The sequence below is a fragment of the Balearica regulorum genome, chromosome 27, assembly GCF_011004875.1.
Source record: "Balearica regulorum gibbericeps isolate bBalReg1 chromosome 27, bBalReg1.pri, whole genome shotgun sequence".
In the NCBI taxonomy this organism is placed as follows: domain Eukaryota; kingdom Metazoa; phylum Chordata; class Aves; order Gruiformes; family Gruidae; genus Balearica; species Balearica regulorum.
In genome coordinates, this window is record NC_046210.1 from 3,922,537 (window position 1) to 3,937,819 (window position 15,283).

General features: G+C 56.4%; 1 protein-coding gene and 1 long non-coding RNA gene across 3 annotated transcripts; one reads left to right on the forward strand and one right to left on the reverse strand.

Moving 5' to 3' along the window:
* Positions 1–191: 191 nt before the first annotated feature.
* Positions 192–8,911, reverse strand: LOC104632616 (tumor necrosis factor receptor superfamily member 10B). Of its 2 annotated transcripts, none has more exons than XM_075736688.1 (11): positions 8,659–8,911; positions 4,681–4,807; positions 4,263–4,391; positions 3,664–3,778; positions 3,486–3,577; positions 3,287–3,376; positions 3,118–3,158; positions 2,525–2,665; positions 1,995–2,073; positions 1,569–1,852; positions 192–1,475 (listed from the first exon to the last, which is right to left on the reverse strand). In XM_075736688.1, exons 1-11 carry the CDS (start codon positions 8,719–8,721, stop codon positions 1,428–1,430), a joined length of 1,209 nt encoding a protein of 402 aa, XP_075592803.1. In that variant the 5' UTR covers positions 8,722–8,911; the 3' UTR covers positions 192–1,427. The 2 variants fall into 2 exon arrangements, with proteins under 2 accessions (XP_075592803.1, XP_075592802.1); XM_075736687.1 differs by having other exon boundaries at positions 4,681–4,810; positions 8,659–8,910.
* Positions 7,847–12,761, forward strand: LOC142598348 (uncharacterized). Its single transcript, XR_012832610.1, has 3 exons — positions 7,847–8,034; positions 8,501–8,631; positions 9,728–12,761. It is a non-coding gene; the product is annotated as an uncharacterized LOC142598348 (long non-coding RNA).
* The last annotated feature ends 2,522 nt before the right edge of the window (positions 12,762–15,283 follow it).

Consider the following 15,283-nt stretch of genomic DNA (forward strand, 5'->3'; position numbering starts at 1 on the left):
GGACCGTTCCCGGCAAGATGCCGACGTGGCAGAGCACTAGTGCCATGGGCTGGGTCCTCAGCGCCACGCGGAGCAGCTGCTGAGCATTTGGTCCAGCTCCTTTGGTGCCCACTGAAACTTTGAACAGACCATCGCCAGCGTTATGGCAGAGCAAGGGGGGAAAAAAAAAAAAAAAAAAGAGAAATCAGGAGGATTTTTTAAAAGTTTATTCCTTCATAAAGAGACATGTAAAAACTGGAAATAGCAAACTGGCTGGGCCAGAGCTCTGTACAAAAACATAGTCATGCATAGTAAAAAACAGTATTATTTTTATATTAGCTTTTAAGTTAATATATGTACACGATTACTAAATAAATACATAAATACAAACTTTCTGCTTGTGTTTCATATACAAGAGTTTTTTAAGTGTTGATGAGGAGCGGGGAGAAGGGGTGGCAGCAGGAGGGACGGGTGCTCTGCAGCACAGGGACCTCCGCGCTGCAGAGAGGGGCTGGCGATGCCCCTTGCACACTCCCACCGCGCCGGGGAAGGTCCTGGTGGGCTGGGCTGTACCAGGGTGGCAGCACATGGAGCCAGCTCAAGTAACGCAGTAGTTTTTCCAGCCGAGTTGTCCCTGAGCTACGTGCGAGAGCCAGAGCAAGGGGCAAAGTGTTTGAGGAGCAACCCATCCAGCTGGAGGATGGATGGTGGGTACCCACAGCCACGCTCGGACCTCAGTGTATTCATCTCTCCATGCTGGCTGGACACAGACAAGGACAGCAAAGCCCCCGCCATGGCCAAGGGACCGGGAACTAAACGACTTGGCCAAAGGGATGGAGAAGGAGGTTGCTGGCACACCAGTAGTTTGCTGCCCACGTTCCCCAGCCTGCTCCGAGGAGGAGCTCACTTGCTCCCTGCACTGACCCTTTTAGGCAACCCCAGTGATCACAGAGCAAGTAAATCATTCCCACTCTCCCCTCAACATCCAGTTTCAAACTGATTCCTAACAGCAAGCAGAACCACTATCAGCTAAAATACAATTCAGTCAACAGCTTTGAGAAAGTAACCCAAGAACCCAGTTAATGCTTGCCCACCAAGCATACAGTATCAAGCTTTCTGGCCACCTTAGAGATGTTCTACAAGCAGAAGCCATTGCATGACGCCAGGAACCCCTCCAAAAAAGGACAATCCAGTTAAAAACCACAGGGATGCCTACAACCCACAGAGGCCCTTCTCTGCACTGATCCTGATGATGTCCGTATAGTACCAGTGCTTCCAAGTGAGACAGTCCCAGAGGCAGCTTGCAGTAGTTTTAGGCTCTTTGCATTGACCTGGTGAATCCAAGGCACCAGCTTGGGTTTCATAAGGAAGCACCAACATCGAGCCCGTAGCTTCAGCAGAGAGGACCACAAAGTTTGTACTTCACGAGAGGATCAACTCCTCCGGGCTCAGCTGAACTGTACAATGGCTTCAAGAAGAGAAGAGCCACAGGAGAGCTATAAAAAGATAAAACTCAACTGTTCTTAGAGGTATTCATGGCTTTAATTTGAAGGAAGGAGATTCAGGGCCAGCCCCGCTCCTCAGCTCGCTTCATATTTGAAATATCCCCGCTGGACCAGCTTGTAGGCGATGTCCTCTGCAATCCCTCCGAGATTGATCTCATGCAGGGTCCCCAGCAGTGTGTTCACAGAGGCGTTCAACCCTTGTCTGTTCTGCCACATACTGAGCATCTGGTACAAGGGCTCCTGCCAATGCTTGTCGTTCATCTCCGCGAAGACAATGTCATTCTCCAGCAGATCAAGGGCTCGGCCATATCTCTTCCAGTCCTTGTAGGGCACTTCTTGGGCAAAGATCTCAAAAGAGCGTCGCAAAACTAGAGGGGGAGGAAGGGAAAAGCTCAGAACAGGGGGAGAGCATGGACAGCTGGGTCAGAAAGGATTTTGCCCAGAAAGCTCATCCCGCAGGCTCACCACCTCCCTGTCCCCCCGGCACATCCCCTGGGCACCAGCACTTACCGGCCGAGGGGTCTTTTCCTTGTGCTGGAACCAGATTCCTGCATTTAGCACTGGGACACGAGGTTGTCGGCACCGTCATCTGGAAAGACAATGTCCTATAGCACCCACCGAACCCCAACACAAACGCTGTCCCCAAGCCCCATTAACAAGGGGGTTGGAGACCCCCTCCCTCTCTCCAGGGGCCGTTGGGGCAGAAGATCGCCGCAGCCCCCCAGGACACCCATCGTTTCCCAGCTTTGGGATGAACAGCAGGCCATGAGCAGGGGAGAGCTGCCTCATCGTCCTGGCCACGGAGAGAAGAGCTGTCTGCTCAGCATCAGCATTAAATCTGCAGAGGACTTGCAGCCAACTGCGATGAGCAGATTTTTGCAGTCCTGAACCCAGAACAAGGACAAGAGACCCCTCGCCATCTCCGTGCAGAAACTGTGGTCCAGCCCTGGAAGCCCCCCAGGCTGATCAGCTTGGTGAAGGCAGAGGAAAGCGTCAGACCTCTGCCGAGCACGATGAAGCAGAGGGTCACGCTCATGTACCTCCAACCCCGGAGCGCTGGGAGTCACCGAACTCGATTCCCTGGGGAGCAGCTGATGCTGGGACACCTGCTCGTTGTGGTTGTTGTCCTGCGTCCCCTGGTCTGCCCTCTGGTACCTCATCAGCTGCCGCAGCAGGTAGTCCTGTGGCAGGAGAGAAGCACAAACCAGCCGAGTCAGGTGGTCCCTCACACCGGCCCCTCAGGGATGCCATCTACCGCAGCCGCATCCACCCTGCCAGGGTTTCGAGGGCATGGCTCGCTTGCTCATCTTGAGCTTGAAGGGGTCCCGGTACAGCACAGCCCTCCTTTTAACCCGGAGTCCCCACCGAGGATGCTGGATGTGCCGGCACCTCTGCCAGGGAAGCGGTAACAGCACTGGGGAGGGGGCTGCACACACCCCACACCCAGCAGAGAACTACCAGAGACCCCCCCCTCTGCTTGGCCCAGCTCTACCACGTCCCTGCAGGGATGAGACTCGTCCCCCTGCTCCTCCAGCCTTCCCAGGAGCTGTAGGCAAAGTGGGAGCAGAGGGGGGACCTCACCCCAGCCCCGCAAACAGAGCCACTACCCCCCGCCACCATCCCAGCAACTCACCACCACGCCGCAGGACTTCCTGCTCAGGTCTCTCTCGTCTCCTGGAAAATGAAAACTGTGCTGTCATCTCTCTTCCTCCAAACAGGACCATCTTCCCACCCAGCCCACACCCTCGCAGAGTCCCCCGGCCAGGGTGAGCACTCTGGGGTCCCCTGCACCCGGTGCTCACCTCGGGAACGGCAGCAGCACACCCAGAGAAACATGAAAAGCACAGCCAGGCAGGCCATGACTCCCACCACGATGCCCACGATCATGCCTCCTAAAGTGGGTAAGACAGGGTGTGTGGGGAGCTGCTCCTGGTCTCCTCAGCAGCAGCTCACACCTCCATCCCTCAGCCCGTCTCCCCTCCTCCAGCAGCCCCCACTTACCAGTGAGGCTGGAGAAGGTGCTGGTGGGAGGACCGCACTGGAGATCGCTGTGCGGCGTGCACGGAGCCAGCTCCACTTCACCCGCGGGACACCTGGGAAAGGGGGGAGACAGGGCAGGCTTAGCGGCTGGGGCTCCCCGCAGAGATCCCGGCGGGACCCGCCGTGTCCCCCAGCTCACCGGGTCCGGCACTTCTGGCACATCTCGCAGGGGTGGTCCGGGGAGCAGAAGGTGCCGTTCTTGCAGACGCACTGCGTGTTGCTGACGGCTCGGCAGGGACTCAGCTCCACCTGATCTGTGGACGAGAGGAGAGACAGCTCTACCCCAAGCCCCACCGCACCATGCTCCTCCACCCGCTTCCTTCGTTAACGGGGCTAACGACCCGAGCTGACCTGAAAGCCTGGGGAAGACCAAGTCACTCTCTGCTGTTGAGTTCCAGCATTACCCTTTCCTGCCCCACACCTCACTGTGCCCAAGAGAAGAGCAATTCTCACGCCAAAGCTCACCAGCAGCCTACGATGCTGCCATGAGCCCAATCCTCCTGGTCCTGGCTGGCTGGAGTTCTCGCGTCCAAGCTTTGCACAAGGGATGCTGCATTGAATGGAGACGTAGGTCTGGCACAAGCCGCCACACCAATTCCAGAGCCAGCCTGCTCCCTGCAGCCTGAGCCACTCTTTGGGGACGCTGCAGGTGACCGTGCTCTTAAATAGAGAGGTCTCTGGTCAGCTGAACCCAGCCCGTGCTATCAGCCAGCATCGCTCTTACACACCAGCTCATACCTTCCCTACACATCTGGCAGCCAAGGCACTTGGAAAAGTCATTTGGGTATTTGATGTATTCGTCTTCTTTACATGGCAAACACTTGCTGGAGCCATATTGTTCTTTACAGTGCTCTGCAACGTAGGTGCCTGCAAGAAGGGGTGAAGGAGAAAGAAAAGGTGTATCTGTGAACATACAGCACAGGACGGAGACATCTTTGCAGAGAGGGAATTAATTCTGCTGTCAGTGCAGTTAAGAGTCAAATTAGGAACGATCAAAAGGAAAACATTCCCATAATGAGTCCTTAGATCTCAGGACAGCAGAGCAAGGGTGACCCAAGAGCACCCACTGCCTCCTCGCAAGGAGCGAGGATGCGCCGGCTCTGCAGGCAGAACCACGACGGGGCTGCACGTGCTGTGACGTTTGAGACCGTCTTACCTGCAGGGCACTTCTTGCAATAGAGATTTCTGTCTTGGACTTGGTAAAACTCGTCCCCTCCGCTGCTCGAGTCCAAGGGATCGAACCTGTCCCTCCCATCCAGTACTGCTGCTGTGCATAAAGTAGCCTCCTGTTAAAAAATACAGAAAAACCTGGGTTCAAAACCACACCAAGTCCATGGGGCAAAGGAAGAAAGAAGGGCAAGAGCTGCTCTGCCCGGTGCGTTCACATGAAGCAGGAGAGGAGCTCTGGGATGGCTCAGAGCCGCTGGACCTGGTGGCCAAACCTCCCCTTGATGCAGGTGAAGGGCCCTTTCCCCGTGCCGGGGTGGTTATTTCCTCGCCAAAGCATAAGGAGCAGGTTTGCAGAGGGATTCCTGGCGTGCCAGGTTATCAGCAAGGCAAAAGCTCACTAATGCTTCCTTAGGATAACATCAGGCCCCCTTTCCTTCCCCAATTTCTGGGCGCGTGAACCAACAGCACTGAAGAAAATGGAAGGGTAGGGAAGAGGAACAGGGAGGGCGTTTGTGGGGAGGAAACTGGTCCTGAGCCAAGACTGATGTGACTCCGGTGCCCACAAAAAACACCCGGGCTGCTCTGGGTTCCCAGGGGACAGCACGGCCTCCAGCGTTTCCGCATTATCCCCGTTATCTTGCTGTGGATCGGGAAGCCAACGGCCGGGTTTCCGCCAGCTCACCCACCGGCACACCTTTCTGCTGGCTCAGCTCTTTCTGTACCGGGTCACTCCGGCTGCAGGGGTGATACTCGATAGGAACGGCCGCTCGCCCCATCAGGGTCTGGGGGGCATCTGGGCTCCGAGCAGCACCCCCTGTCCCCAAGGGGGACGATGCCCTCGGCATCTCAGCCAGCACGGGGCAGACGATGTAAGCGGATATAAGCCTGCCCCTGCCCCCAGCCCAGCGTTACAGGGAGGGACGATGCTCGGCCATGCCGTGTGCCGCACGGCAGTGACAGTCTGGCGGAGGCACTTTCCCCTTCGTCTCCTGAATGCCAAGCACAAAACCTGCCTCTTAGAGCAAATATTTCTTCTGTGAGTCAGAAGCTGCCTTGAAAGGCTGAAACAATAGAGACACAAGGCGTCCGGCTGTCCCCTGGGCCAGCCCGGCCATCTACAGAGCCAATCCCCCCCTCCTCTCCGGACATTTCCCATGCCTGTACAAGGAAGGGTGTGAGTGCTGAAACCGGCTGCAGCAGGTCTGACGATCACAAGGCTGCAGAGGGTGATGCAGATCCACAAACAACACTGCTGAGACCAGCCAAGCCACGGAGAGGGCAATCCCCCCCCCCCATGGCACAGAACCCCCCAAGCCCCAGCCAGCCCGGGAACGGGACCATCTCTACACCTTGACTTGGAGGAATCAAACCCACATCCCTCCAATGGCTTCTGGCTCGGCAGGTCCTGCTGCTGCTTTCTCCAGCTGGGAGAGTTTGCAAGTTTATAAAGTGCTTTTCTATCCCACTTAGGAGAGAAGTCTCCCTTTAACCTCCCAGCCACAAGCAGCTCTCAGGCCTTTACCCACTCTGGTCTTGAAAGTCTTCAGAGACTGAGACTGGACAACCTGTCCCACCGCCTCACTGTCCCCACGGGGGGGGATAAAAAAAAAAAAAGCCTTTCTTCCCCATTCAAACTCTGCCGGGCCACGTAATCACAGCAACAACATCTCTGTTCTGAAAGGCCCCTTAGGCGCAGGATTTCATTGCTTTTCATGAAACAGCCACCCAGCAGAGCTTGCACAAGTGCACGATAAGGTTATCAGCGCACACCACCTGTCCCAGCAAGTGCAGTTCAAGTCCATCATCCCACCCCAGAGCCCTTGGCAGGCGAGGGCTGCCATCCCTGACTAACCTATCTGTCTTGCAAAGCACGGGGAGAAACCAGGCTGGGAGCCGTGGGTGAGGCACAATGGCATTCAAGAGTAGTTTTCACCCACAGTAAACATCCCAAGAAAGCAACGTTGCCTCAAGGCAGAGGAATTACCAGGCACAGGAATCCCCAATACCCTCACCAGCTTAGAAGCCTCTGCCTCCTGGGTGATCAGGTCTGGAAAAGAGCTCTGGGAAGCATTAAGCTTTGAACTTTCCCTTCTTCCATCCCCAAGGCAGGAGCTGGACCCTAGAGCAGAAGGCAGACCCTCCGCTGAACTCCTGACCATCAATGAACATCTGTGCAGCATTAATACGCAGCCCTGGATTGTCGGAAGAGAGACTCTTAGTCAACAGCGTTAAGGATGAGGGATAAAAGAGATGCCTGGCAGACACCTGACGTGCCTCTGTTCCGAGGGCACAGGTCTGACGAATGCGGGGTTTTCCCCCCAAGACTTTCTGCAGATGGAATTTGAGCGACCACAAACACAGAGACCCAGTGGCATTCCTCCTCGGGAGCCAGTGGCCCAGGTCCAGGTGTGACGCAACAAGCATTGGTGAGCAGAGGAAGGAACTGCAGCCACAATATCGTACGATTATCACGTGAGACGTCATCAGTCCTGATCGGTTCCCCCTCCCCTTTTATTAAAAAGGGAAGGAAAAAAAGTAATGCAAGAGGCTGTTAAAAGCATGCTGTTAGGTGATGGGTTTAGTAAGGCTCGGCTTTATCAGGCAAGTCTAAATAAACTCTCATAAACAATATAGGGAAGGAACTGGAGGAGAAGCCTGTTCTCTTTTAAAGCCTCTTATGGGCAGTGCTGATTTCAGCGACAGCAATTCCAGCATGGGAGCAGCGACCACGTGTCCCGGGATCATGGCTCCCCGGACTCCCTCGTGGCAGGGATCACAGGCCAGCCCCGGGATAAAACTCAGAGCAGGATCCCCGAGATAAAACTGAGAGCAGGATCCCCCTGACTTTAGGTGAGGTGAGCCTTTAGGTATTTCCGAGCTCTACAGCAACGCCCAATCCACGGGGAAATATGATACGCGCAGGTGGGATTTTCTGCCCTAAAAGCCAGCGGCGCTAAGGGTTTGGACATCCTTTGGGCAAGTTAGAGAGGCAGCATTCCTGCACCAGGCAGCCCAGAGCTGCCCGCATCCGACCCTGCTGCTTTCAAACATCCCGCGGCACTGCCACGCGATCCCGACGCTGAATGGCAAGCAAGGCTTGGAAGCGAAGGGAGCGGAAATCCCCTCTGGCACGGGCAGCGCCATAGGGCAAGACTCCAGCCCCACGGCCCTCACCCCACGAGCACAGCCACCCAGCCGAGCACTTGCGCACTTGCCCGCTGCCCCACGCCCAGGAGAGCTGAGATCAGCCTTCCCGGCCCACCTCCACGCTGCCGCTTCCACCCTGCCCCACAGCCTCAGCCCTACACCCCCCCACCCCGTGCCCCGCAAACCCGCCCAGGTGAGCCCCCATAGCCCTCCTCCCCTCCCTCCCACGGGCCCTGCCCCGGGTGAACCCCCCAACCCACACCTGCTGAGGTGAGCCCCCCTATAGCCTCAGCTCTCCCCATAGCCCCTGTGCCACGTGAGCCCCCCTATAGCCTCAGCCCCCCCCCCCAAGCCCATGGACCAGGTGAGCCCCACTAGAGCCCCGGCTTCCCCCCACTGCCTCGGGCACATATGACCCCCCGCCCCCCGATCCCCCCCATAATCACTGGTAAAGGGGACACCCCCCAATCGCCTGCTCTCCCTAGGTAAGCCCCCCCACTCTGCCCAGGTAAGCCCCCTGCTCCCCCTACACCCAGCGGCGCCCCCCATTCACACACACCCACCCCCCCCCAGACTGAACCCGCACCCCCAGCCCAGGGCAGCCCCCAAACACCCCCGCTGCCCCCTCCCCACCTCACCCCCGTCCCCCCTCCCCGCAGGACCCTCGCCCAGCCCGGCGGACCATGCCCCTCAACGGCGCGGCAAGCCCGGGCATGCTGCGGCAGCACCGGGCAGCACCGACGGGGGTCCCCGGACCCCCCCCGGGACCTCCCCGGGCTCCCCACGACCGGTGCGCGGCCCCACGCACCGCACTCACCAGCAGCAGCAGCAGCAGCGGGAGGCAGCGCCGTCGGGGCGCACCGCGCAGCGCCGAGCGCATCTTGCGCGGGGGGGGGGGGGGGAAGCGGAGCGGGACGGAGCGGAGCGGGACGCGGCGGCCGCGACACCGGGCACGGCTCGGGGATGGGCACGGCCCTGGGCACGGCCCGGTACAGGCCCGGGCACGGCTTTGCTAAGACGGGACGAGCGGCTCCAGGCGCAGCGAATGGAGCAATCTATGGCCCGCGGAGCGCAGCGCGCTTATATACCCAGCTGGGCGGGGGAGGAGGAAGAGGAAGGTGACGACGAGGACGAGGGCTGGCCCATATCACAAGCAGCCTGCTCTGCCAAACCTGCTCGTGCTCCTGCCACCGCCGAGAAACCGCACCAGGGTTTCAGCCTGCGGTTTGGTGACAGGCCGGTGTGCCAGGGAGGCTGGACTCGCCTTTCACAGCACTTTTAAGTTTTAGCGCGTCTTATTTTCCCTTTTTCTTTTTTTTTTTTTTTTTTTTTTTTCTCCCCTCTGTGCCAAAATTGCTTTCGAAGCTCCCAAATCAAATAGGAGCCATCAGGACTATTTCTCCCTGGGTATTCTTGATTCTCTGGCTTGCATTTTTTTCCCCCATCACGCAGCAGCCACCTCAAGCGAGCAAAGCCACGGGTTTTTGTTTCCCAGGGAAAAGGGGGTTACACAAATACGCTCTGGTGAGAAATCCGGCCACTGCCAGGGCTCCCAGGGCGGCCACGGCTGCACAAGGTGCAAGGGCACAGCACGGCTCTGCCAAAGCGCTCGCCTGTCTTGCAAAACAGTCATCTTTTCGCCTCTGAGCTGGAAAGCGGGGAAATTCCACCTCGGGTTTGGTTGTTGGTTTGTGCTTTTTTTTATGGGGGGGGGAACTTGAGCTGAAAGGAAAAAAAAATGAAATAAGTTAAACCTTTGGACTTTCTGCTGTTTGTTACACAACCAGCTCTTCTGCAGTCAGGTTATCTGGATAGCGTATAAGAAAAAATACTCCGACAAAACTAAACGGAGGCAGGGGCACAGCGACTCGTTAATCTTTTCCTAGGCTAACAAATCCTGGTGTGTGTTAGAGGGATTCAACAGCCCAAGGCTTCGAGCTCCCTCCCACAGAAATGCGGTGACTCACCGGAGGCTACGGATGAATAACTTGTGAGTGACTGATGCTTTTCTGAGCACGGCCCAAGGAAGAGGCAACCGCAGGTGAGAGCCTGAAAGTGCGTGGCAGGGCTCAGACAGGGAAAAAGCTACTCGCCAGGAGAAAGGGCTCAGCGCATTGAAAATCTGGGTGCCAACGGGGCTGCTGACCAGCTCACCACCATCATCGTCAGCCCCGGGACGCGGAGGAAGGCAGCGAGGCTCCTCGGGTCCAACGGGATCAGCAGAGCCGTAGCTAACCCACTCGAGATGTGGGAGATTTGGGAAGCATCTTCCCTTCGGTGACCGCACTCGTGGCAGAGCGAGCGCTTGTGCGCCCAGCCGTGCTGAGCGATGGAAACCTGGTTTGCTCCTTGCAGAAGTTAGGGCCTGTCTATGCCAAAAATAACGAAGCTGAAGCGTGTTTCAAAGGAGGGGAAGAATTCCTGGTTGTTTCCTGGGTGGGTACTTCTATTACAAGCCCCAAAAGTATGCAGGGCCTTTTGTTTAACCAAAACCATGTGTTCTGTGCTCTAGATACCACTGACTTCAGCTGAAGTCATTTGGGTCCTCAGAGAACAACTAATTTTTCAGTTAGGTCAGAATAAATGCTAGTCCACAGCATTTGCATATTCTGTGCACATTCAGTGGGATGCGGAAGGAGACGGTCCATCCTCTCTCTGAAAAATCAACCTGACGTTCTTTAGGGAACTGCCGGGCACAAACTCGGATGGGAGGAAGCTGGGTGTGGGATGAGGGTGACACAGAAGTGCAGCTTCCCAGTTTGCCCCATAGTTTATACTGGGCCCTGAGACACATCTCAGCACCCAGACCCCGAGACCCCATCCTCCTCCTGCCAAACACTCGTTACGAAGCCACGGTGCCTTCTCCATCCGTCTCAATCCCCCCATTTATAAAACTGGATTAACGGAGTTATCTGTGCTGTCAAACCACAGAGATAATATTTTTACACGGCTCCAAACAAAGACGGCTTTATGCCCGGCCCGTGGGTATTTAAGCTACCGAGGGAGGTCGGCGATGCTCGCCCTCTCCCACTCCCCAGCCCGTCCGGAGGGAAGGGACGCCCCAGCAGATACGTCATTCACCCGCCGAGCAAGAATTTCCACCCTGGCCGTGCTGGCATGCCCGACCGTTTCCATTTAAGGCTGATTTGCAGGGCAGGCTCTGGTCACAGGCGAGGAGGGGGGGTGTTTATCACCCACAGACAGACCTCCCAGCCGGCACCCAGTCCTTATCGCCCGCTGCCTGCTCGTCCCCGCAGCTCCCTCTGAACCAGGAGCCCCCCAGGAGCTGGGCAGGCTGCACCGCAACAGAAGCATCGGGGGGAAATTAAGCACATCAAGAAGAAAAGGGGATCCAGTGCAGTTTCGGGATACTGAATTCCCCCCCACCCCGTGCTTCCTCAGCTCTGTTGCAAGTGGAAAATAAAATGAGTGCAAGGGTTTGAGCAGGACAGCAGCTCGCCTCCCGCTCCCTAGCCACCGGGAGAAGGGAGATTTGAGCCCAAACCGCCCACAGAGGACAGCCATAACAAACGGCCGTCGAGGGAAGCCTGGTCTCATCCGGTACGGTTAGTGGTTAGCCTCGCACGAGCTGGCTGCCCCTGCGGCGCCCGACGGTTCAGGTCTGTGAAATATTCACGTCCTGTACAACGTGGTGCCTGTTTGCTCATCGTCCGTCTTTAAGACTGGGGGTGAAGGAGGCTCTACTCTCCCCTTCCAGAGCATCTTCCTTTTAACTGTGATCCTCAGCACGCCCCAGGGAGGTGATGGCGTACGTGCCTATATAAATATTATTTTTGAACATCAGCATTCAGTTTCACCCTCAGCTTTTTGCTGCCTCACGCCTGTTTTTGTGCCTGGGAGGGATCTGAAGCTGCCCGATAACTTTGACCTTCCCCCCTCTGAATAAACAAATTATTTTTCTCATAAATGAGAGGTTCCTCTTTAAAAGAGGGAGGAAAAGGTCTCGCAGGCAGTCCAGGCCATGAACTTCATGAAAACAGATTCTCCACTGCACCGCAGCCCCTTCCCTGGGAAAGCCACCCAGTCCCTTGGTGCCTCAGTTTCCCCTCTGTGTCAGAGGGATGCTCAGACTTCTGTCTTCACTCCCTTTGCCCACCTTATCTTTGGGGTTCGGAAGATGCTCAGGGCAAGCGGGTGGGTTTCCCCATCCTTTCTCCCTACATCTTTCCTGCTGCAGCTTCTCTGCCTCTGAGCACGCAGCCGCTGGGCAGGGAAGGGTTAAATGCTCCCCCTTCCCCTGCCAATCCAGAGGTCTCCTAAAAGCACGGGGGAAACTTTAAACAGCAAAAGAAGTAAGATCTACTGCTTACCCAGACCTCCCCTCCCTTCCTCTTCCCTTGCACCAGGACTTAAGAGGAGCGCTGGGATGGAGGAGAGGGCTGAGGGCGTTGCAGAACCAGAGCTGCAGCCCAGGCTCCATAGCCAAACCAAGGCACCTGCCTGCTTCCAAACTGGAGCAGAAACCTGTGGCTCAGCAAGTCCGAGGTTTGAAATGGTCAATATTGCATAAAATCCAACTTTCTGCTCAACCTTGGAGAGTCCCATCCCAGGTTCAATCTCCGTGGGGCGAAGCTGGGATGTTACAAGTTCCCAGAAAAGCCTGTGGCCACCCCACAGATACCCGTTCTCGCAGCCCAACTGCTCCGGCAGCAGCAAGACCCGCTGCTGGCTCGGCAGAGCAGAGCCGCCTCCTGCCAAACCGCTGCCGGGCGGGACCAGTCTCATTCCCTGCTGCACGTAAGCCCAGAGACTCCACAAAAGGACTGAACTGCTGCTGTTCTATTTCCTGGCACAGCTGCAAAAGAAATTAAAAATCGGCTTTAGGGGTTATACACTGAGGATGCCTTGAATCTTTTCCCCAAATTTCTTAAAGCACATGAATACGTTCTTCAGCCAATATATATTTTAATTTCCATCTTGTAACACAGTTTTTTCCACAGCTGAATTTCCAGGGGGAAGTTTCTCGTGCAGCAGGATCCTGCGGGAGCAGGATCAGACCATCACTTGGCTCTCTTTATCGCCAAGCATGTGACGCCCCGGTCTAACAGCCTCCGGCACCGCAGGTTCAAGGGCAATTTTCTCATGTCTATAAACACAGGAGAACCGTGCGGTTCCTTTGAACAAAACTCGTGGTCAGATGCCGCTATTCGGCTTCCTGGATGCAGTGTTTGCTTTGCTGACTGCAGCCAAAATGTGCCCTCCTGAGCAGGGAAGTGCCGGGGGTTGATTTTTTGGCAGAAGGGTTCCCGGAGGTCACAGGTCCTCAGGTATGAATGGGTTCGCAGTTAGAAGGCGACGTTATTTTGGGGCTAGCGCTGAAAGGATTAATATAAAATTTCAGCTTGACACGGAAAGCTTGGGAAGAAGATAAAAATAGGCTCTTGCCTCTGCTGAGTCATCTCCTGAATTAAAACACGGATCGGGGTTTGTTTAAAGGCTGCTCTGAGTCCTGCTGCCTTCCCCACAGTATCTAGGTCTGGCCAGGGGAAGAGAGCCAAGGCGGTGTTACCACACCCTCTGAACGGACCATCGCTGGCTTTTATTTACCGATGTCAATGCCCTTTGCTCACCAAGAAGACACCGCGAGTCAGCAGGGCTGCGTTAAGGACCGACTCTGATGATGTACGTGAAATAACCTCAATGAAAATGAAACCGGCAGCCAGCTGTGGTCGCGAGCAGCCTTGCGTGAATGCCCAAACAGACTCTGGCACAGCTCAGCAGCCTCAGGAAACCTTCCTAATAAAAACACAGGGTAAAACAAACTCCATGTCCTGAGGGCCGGCTGACTTCTCCCTGATGTCTGGAGAAACCCTGCGGGCACACGGTGGCTCTCACGTCCCGGCAGCTACAGGGTTAAGCTGATGACTGCACACCGCAGCTCTGACCCAGAGCCTGCCAGAGGAATCGCAGCACAGGGTACAGACCAAAGCAATCCTTCCCTCTGTGCCTCTCACGGAAGCCAAACACATCCCAGAAACCTGGGAAGTCTAACAACACGTGTTGGAGGTGTTCACGGTTCTGTCTTCATCGCGGGAGGGCTGATTAGCCCCCGAGTGAGCCCGCCAGGGACAGGGTAACTCAGGGCCGAGGTCCCAGACACAGCTCGATTGCCCCCTGCTCCGCAAGAAACTAGAAACATCACACATGGTGAATGCAGTGATTCAGAAATACCCAGAACTTAGCAGCTCTGCTTAAGCGACAGTGTTTGCCTCCCCTTTTTTTAGTAGTGTTGAGCTTTGCTCTGAAAACATCAGACCTCGCATGAAGAAACTCCTCTCTCTCGCTCCTCTCCCACATCCCGACATTCATGTGATGCGAGGCTGTTGCCCTTGGGGAACTGGGGAGAATAGCAATCGTGCTGCCTCGTGAAGGAAAAAAAGAGAAAAGCAGCTGTGAAAGGACAGGAAAGCCAACATCTGGTCACTGAGACACGAGTCCCTGCAAAGCCCTGGCAAGGCCAGGCTGGGGCAGCCCTGGTGCCTGCCGGGGCTGTTCTCAGAGGGACAGGGACGGCCGGCAGGCACTCAGCGCTGCAGTTCCGCCCTCCTCACATCCCATCCCACACAAGAAGCACCAGCTGCCTGAGCGGGCGGATCCTGCTCCCCACCGCCATGCCGCTGGCTCAGCCCCATGCGGTCTGCAGGGCATGTGCCGTGCACAGCACGCCCTTTACCATCAACAATTGCACAACCCTGCCCGTGTGAACGGCTGTGCACTGTTACCGGGGTGATTTTCACTGGGATGGCGTGTGCAGCGCTGCAGGGCCCCGGGAGGACGGAGGATCTCTGGTGCTGGATGTTTGCAGCCATGGCTGACCCAGCTGAACCATCGCTTCTGTGCGTGCCCAGCAATGCCCACGTGCTAGACGCCTTTTGACAGCCCGTGCGGGGCTCTGCGCCTTGCTGGGCCACAGCAACAACACACATAAAGTGAAGAAACACAAATAAAGTGAAGAAACACAAATAAAATTACAACAGCTTTGTTTTTAACTTTGTCCCTCCGCAGTTGAAGAGCAGACAGACCCCGGAAGCAAAGTAGCCCCTCACCACGTTAACCCAGTGTGTGTCAAAGCACAAAGAAGTCGCTCCCCTTGGCGTTTTCGCCCGCTCGCCTTCACTCCCGCTTGGGTCTGGAGGACACAGGGAGCAAGGCTGACGAGCGCCAGAGCGGGAAACAAGGGTGAGGCCCCCACGGCAGGCCCACAGAGGCCTCCAGGCCTGACTCCAGCAAGAAGGGGAAAACCCAGGCCCCGTTCTGCAGAATGACATCACCCCCAATGACATCACCACACGATGTCACAGACGTGAGTAAATCTTCCGTCGGCACGGGCGCGCCCACCACACGCACTTACCCGTCGCGGTGCGTGGCGGGAAGGCGGCGGCGCGCAGTGCGCAGGCGCAGGGCCGTACCATGGCGGGTGG

Bases quoted from the DNA above. Each gene is read 5' to 3' on its own strand.
- LOC104632616 (XM_075736687.1), bottom strand. From the start codon at position 8,721: ATGCGCTCGGCGCTGCGCGGTGCGCCCCGACGGCGCTGCCTCCCGCTG. The intron at 2,074-2,524 runs GTACATGAGCGT...TTGTCTTTCCAG, and splicing joins CCAGCGCTCCGGGGTTGGAG to ATGACGGTGCCGACAACCTC. The intron at 1,476-1,568 runs GCGAGCTGAGGA...ATCTTTTTATAG, and splicing joins GGGGATATTTCAAATATGAA to CTCTCCTGTGGCTCTTCTCT.